The sequence below is a fragment of the Musca vetustissima genome, unplaced genomic scaffold (genome assembly GCF_032173495.1).
Source record: "Musca vetustissima isolate MV318-11 ecotype Yass unplaced genomic scaffold, APGP_CSIRO_Mvet_v1 utg9404, whole genome shotgun sequence".
In the NCBI taxonomy this organism is placed as follows: domain Eukaryota; kingdom Metazoa; phylum Arthropoda; class Insecta; order Diptera; family Muscidae; genus Musca; species Musca vetustissima.
The window spans coordinates 18,235-24,426 of NW_026878678.1; the positions used below are offsets into that span (position 1 = coordinate 18,235).

At 35.9% G+C, this 6,192-nt stretch overlaps 1 protein-coding gene across 1 annotated transcript; it reads right to left on the reverse strand.

Moving 5' to 3' along the window:
• Positions 1-1,360: 1,360 nt before the first annotated feature.
• Positions 1,361-6,115, reverse strand: LOC133323462 (phospholipid-transporting ATPase IF-like). Its single transcript, XM_061532387.1, has 3 exons — positions 5,418-6,115; positions 1,591-1,917; positions 1,361-1,526 (listed from the first exon to the last, which is right to left on the reverse strand). Exons 1-3 carry the CDS (start codon positions 6,113-6,115, stop codon positions 1,361-1,363), a joined length of 1,191 nt encoding a protein of 396 aa, XP_061388371.1.
• Between the last annotated feature and the right edge of the window lie 77 nt (positions 6,116-6,192).

Below are 6,192 nucleotides of genomic sequence, written 5' to 3' on the forward strand. Positions count from 1 at the left end.
ACTAAATGGTACTAAATTTGGTACAATGTGAATTTTGTGAGAACCGATAGAGAATCCTGTTATTTGTAGTCAGGATTCCTGTTGAGGTGTAGGATTGGGATATGCAGTTTTGAAAATTTGTACTTAGGTGTACAAAAAGTACTAAATTTGGTACAATTTGGATTTAGGTAAACCAATAGAGTCGGAATTAATATCACTAATGGAGTGTAGAATTGAGGTATGTAAATAGTTTTGGAAATTCATACTTATGTGTACTAAATTTGGATTTAGGGTAATCCTATGGGTCTGGAATCCTGAAATTGGGAAATAAGATTTCTATTGGATTGTATGATGTATGTAGTAATGGAAATGTGTACTAAATTTGGTACAATTTGGATTTAGGGTAAACCGATAGGTCTAGCATCCTGAAATTTGGAGTTAGTATCACTGTTTGGGACTGAGGTACGTAAAAAGTAATGGGAATGTCTACTAATGTGTACTAAATGGCACTAAATTTGGTACAATTTGGATTTAGAGTGAACCTATAGAGCTGGAAACCTAAAATTGGGTATAAATGTTTCCATTGGATTGCATGATTTAGGTAGTAATGGAAATTTATTCTTATGCGTACTAAATGGTACTAAATTTGATACAATTTGGATTCAGGTGAACCAATAGAGATGGAATCCTGAAATTTGGAATTAAGATTGGTTTATGTGGAAAGTTTTGGAAATTCGTATTCTTATGATTGTTAATGTAGGTAGTTATGTAAATGTATATTAATGTGTACTAACAGGTACTAAGTTTGGATTTGGGTGAACCTATATTTGAAATTTGGATTTTTTTGGAAATAAATAATACAAGAGTACAACAGGTAACAAATGATACAAAATTTAGTATCCTTTATTTGTGTTGAAATATGGAGTTAGTTACATACTATACATAAGTTACATACTATAAGAGAACATAGGTACTAAATGGTATTAAACTTTTAATTATGGTCGATATTAGATTTAAAAAATTACCACATTCGATAACGAAATAGCGGACATATCTTAGTTAGTTTATAAAAAAATAACATTTTATGTAGAGTAATGTTTGTTTAAAAATAAAAATATATTTTTTCAATGACAATATTATAGTAGGCATATCATGTTATAAAATGTACACGAGTTATAAAAATGATAAAAAATCAACTGCTTTATAATAATGATTAAAATAACAACAACAAATTAAAATCAATATTGTTTTGAATTTATTATTTTATTGGTGTGTATAATTTGAGTGTTTTTCTATTTATAATCTAAAGCAACCATCACATTCTACTACAAAATATAATTTAAATAATCTATTTTCAATATTTTTTAATACAATCTTTAATTTAGCACACACTTTTATTTTCACGTGTAAAATTAAAAGTCTGCCTAAGCACTCGAACAACATAGTCAGGCAGCAAACAGGACACTGTGGTAATAACACAAAACAACCACACTGGTATGGAGACCAGAAGTTTATTATATGCTCCATAGATATTGGTATCATAATGACTGGAAAAATATAAAAATAAAATTGAAATTAAATTTTCTATATATTTTCAAACCGTCCACTTACTGATTCCAAAAGTTATACAGAAACGTTGTAAGAAAATATGCCAATATCGACAAAATAATTGTACCAATATACCAATAGGTTACATATTGAGATTCCAACCATATTTTCAAATTAACCACAATGATAACAATGTGTAGCAGCAAGGCACAATAGCAGGCAAAATCCGCAGTTTGACCACCATTCAATATAACATCATTGCCAGAGAATATCCACGAGGCAAAATAGAAACATATGATCGAATGATAAAGACCAAAGAAAATCCATTCTAAAAATGTTGGCCATTGTAGTTGCTTATTTTTGGTATTTTTACGATAGAGTTCGGGTTTTCTGAAAAAAATAATAAATTAAAAATTGATTTTATTTTAATGGTTTTAACCCTAAAATGAGTTTTTTTATATTTTTAAGATTTCTGACGTTTAGGATGATTTTCGAATTTTATTCTATTCAGAGACTTACAGTAAAAATTTATGTTTAACATTTTGTAAAATATTCTGACCTGCTACAATCCCGTATTAAATGAGTTTTCAATTGTTTCTGGAAAAAATTGTTTCAGAGTGTCGACTGAGGGGGTTAACGTTTTAGGCAAAAATAATCCTCACATTTATATCAGTAATATTGGCATATAACATATAAAAGAATTTCGAGAAATTTTAATTCGATTGCTTTTAAATATCTCGGAAATGGAAAATATTACCAATCCCGTATTAAATGAGTTTTCAATTGTTTCTGGAAAAAATTGTTTCAGAGTGTCGACTGAGGGGGTTAACGTTTTAGGCAAAAATAATCCTCACATTTATATCAGTAATATTGGCATATAACATATAAAAGAAATTCGATTGCTTTTAAATGTCTCGGAAATGGAAAATATTACCAAACCTTTTTAGGTTATCTCCCGACGTTAACTTCCAAAATGCCGACATACGTGTTTTATTTAGCGGGTCAATTGGACCCAGATGGCAAAAATTTGCATTCTATGACATATATATTTATTCCTGAAGGGCATAGGCTGGAGAGTTTGAGAGTATATTCAAGAGAAGACGTTGACCTTTGAATTTCAATTAATTATAGTGATGTACGTACTTGGATGTGGGAGTAATATTTGCATATTCTTATACTGTTTAGTATTACGATTGCCACACTAGAGGACCACTATTGTAACCCGAACCATACAAATTTTACGGGTGGCGTAGGGGATGATAGATACCAAACAACTGCTCTGATTGGCTTTAACATGGCGAAGGCCAGGCTTATCTTGGTCCCTCTATCATCTCAATTGAGGACACTGACCTCACCGCGGTGTCACCTGGGGTAGCTATGTTCATCACGCGTTGAAATAGTGAGCTAATATGTGCTGCGAGTTCACCCATAAGAACTATAAAAAATAGATTGAGGCATCGGGTTAGTTGCCCACACTCGAAAAACCCCTCCTACTATGAAAAAGCAAAGAAAAAGAAAACCAAACCCCCCTAATGTTGACGAACCCCGCAAAAGATCACGATCTGCGAATCCGCACTTGGAATGTGCGCACGCTGTAGAGACAAGGCGCAGTTTTCGCTTTGGAGGATGTACTCAAGAAGTACAAAGCCGATATTATTGCCTTACAGGAAATGCGATTGAAAGGGACAGGAACTGTATTATAGCTGCCATAAAACGAGACATGAACTTGGCAGCGGATTTATGGTTAACAGAAGAATAAAAGACCTCGTCTCCAGATTCACTTCAGTAAATTGCTATAATCCGCATAAAAGCGAAGTTCTTCTACATCAGTCTTATTTGCGCCTATGTTCCGACCGAAGACAAATATGAGCTGACCAAAGACATATTTTATGAGCGCCTAGAAGGGAAAATATTTTTGGCCCCACCGTTGGAAAATTCAGCCTCCATGAAGAAACATCCGACAACGGCATGAGGTTGATTGACTTCGCGGCAGAAAAAAACATGGTAGTTAGCAGCACCAGATTCAAGCATCTGGATATACACGAGGCCACCTGAACTTCTCCTGATCAAGCAACGATAAATCAAATTGACCATGTTGTGATAGACGGAAGGCATTCGTCCAGTGTTTAGACGTTCAATCGATGCGAGGAGCGAAGGTCGATTCGGATCATTACCTTGTGGATCTGGAAGGAGCATTTTGAAAAACTTCTGGTATCAAATAGTAGAGGTGAAGAGGATACCCATAACTAATCATAAAAGACGGTAGTTAGAATAGCAATCAATCGGCTGAAGAATAATAAAGCAGCAGGTGTCAATGGATTACCAGCCGAACTATTCAAAACCGGTGGTCAGACGCTGATCAGGAGCATGCACCAACTGAATAGTACAATTTGATGCACAAAAAAGGAGAAAAAACGATATGTATCAACTATAGAGGAATTAGTTTCCTTCCCATTGCATATAAAGTGATATCCAGCGTACTGTGTAAACGACTGAAGCCAATGGTCAATGACATTATTGGGCCTTACGAATGCGACTTCAGACCTGGCAAATCCACCATAGGCCAGATTTCCAGATTCTGGAAAATACCCATGAAAATACAAAATACATCGACACATTCCACTTATTCAAAGCCGCATTCGACAGCTCAATCCGCTCAGAGGTGTTTATCATTCCTGCAAAAGTAATACGGCTATGCAGGATAACTTTAACAGGTACAATATCAGCAGTTAAAGTCGGAAAGGACCTCTCGGAGCTCTTCAATACCGAACGAGGATTCAGACAAGGTGACAGTTAGTCGTGTGACCTATAAAACATCCTGCTGGAAAAGGTCATACGAGATGCAAATTTGAAATAAAAAAGGCTCTCTGTACACCAAACAGCATATGTTACCTGCCGACGACATCGGCATAATGGGTCGAACATTGCGAGCAGTAACAGCCACCTTGGAACAAATTGAGAAGGAGTCTGTCAAAGTGGGACTTGCAGTAAATGGCGAAAAGACCAAGCTGATGGTATCAACACGCAAGACATCCAGTAGACTCGGACCAACTGTGGGACTTTAAAATTACAGCTTCGAGGTAGCGAACGGTACCAACTTAAAAAAAAAAAACTAATAACATCATCTTTGAAAACCGAAGAATGATAGTGTTGGTCAACAGATGCTACTACTCACACTCTACAAGACGCTGATACTACCCGTGCTATTATATGGATCTGAAGCATGGATACTGCAAGCAGATTAGGCAACTCTTCGAGTGTTTGAAAGAAAAATTCCTCGAAAAATCTATGGGCCGATCTGCGTTGACAGTGAATATCATCGTCGAATGAACCATGAGCTATACCATCTATTCTCGGACATCGACATAGTAAAACGGATCGAGCTGCTGCGACTACGTTGGCTAGGTGATGTTGGAAGAATAGATGAAGATGCCCAAGCTCAAGTGGCAGAGAATCTGACCAAATGCGTAGAACGGATATTTGAATAATGATCGGTCAATATTTTTAGGGTCAAATCAACCAAAATCTAAAGTGGCGTAAATATTCGCCAGGGTTAGAATGTGGAGCTGTTGACCTATAATCGGTCAATAAGGTGAAAATATAGTGAATATTGCCCAGGCTCAGAATATAGAACCGCAGAAAATTAAATGTTCGTGGTAGTTGTGTATGATATCATATGGTCGCCCCGTCCGACTATACTGCTCCGCTCACTAGTTTTAATTTGAATATGATAAGCATATATGATTAATCGTTGTTTTAAAACAATAATACATAATTCCGATTTCTTATTTAAAAATCCGGTTCAAAACTTTAGGGATCCGGATTTCGCGATGTCTCCTCCTTATTTTTTTTTAAATGCGAATTTTGAATTTTTAAGTACATAAACTTACCTCATTAACTCCTCCTCCTTGTAAGGTTTTTCCGTTAACGATATAAACAATATCGGTAGCGTGGTATATATAATATTATATAATGTCATTGGCAATGAATCGTAGGGAGCGGTTGTCGAATATAGCGTATAGAATTGGAACAGGAAAATGATGGTCATAAGGAAGACATTCTTATAGAAGAAATACAAAAGCAGCAATGATAAACGTTGTGTCTGATAATGACCATGAACGAGCAGCAATCGTTGTAGCATAGAAAATTTGCCAATAGCAAAATCAGAACATTGTGCTGCCTGACGTCCCTCCCTACCCATTACACCAATACCAACATGTGCCTCCTGCAACATACTAACATCATTCGCACCATCACCAATGGCTGCGGTAATATATTGTTCGGGAGCATTTTTTATTAACGCAACCACTTGACTTTTTTGTAATGGACTTAGGCGACAACATAAAACGGCTGAACATTTAATTGCAGCAATGCGAAATTCGTTGGGTGCCTCAGCTAAAGCCGTAGCTAAGCTGTCACCATCAATGAGGAGGGAACACTCTTGATTTTTTCTAAATTCGATTTCAAGTTGTAGCGTTGTCAGGTGGTATGAAATGGCTTCCCTGTCTCGACAATTACTGATGGTATAGCTGTAAGAAGTGGGTTTAATGTGTCCACATGATATGCCAATATTGAGTGCAGTTTCCATTTTATCTCCAGTCAGAACCCATATTTTGATACCAGCTATTTGTAAAGATTTTAGTGTTGCAGCAACGTCGTCTTGTA

Excerpts from the sequence above, each read along its gene's own strand:
- LOC133323462 (XM_061532387.1), bottom strand. The coding sequence starts at position 6,115 with ATGGAAACTGCACTCAATATTGGCATATCATGTGGACACATTAAACCC. Across the intron at positions 1,918-5,417 it reads AAGGAGGAGGAGTTAATGAG|AAAACCCGAACTCTATCGTA; the intron begins GTAAGTTTATGT and ends TATTTTTTTCAG. Across the intron at positions 1,527-1,590 it reads CTGTATAACTTTTGGAATCA|TCATTATGATACCAATATCT; the intron begins GTAAGTGGACGG and ends ATATTTTTCCAG.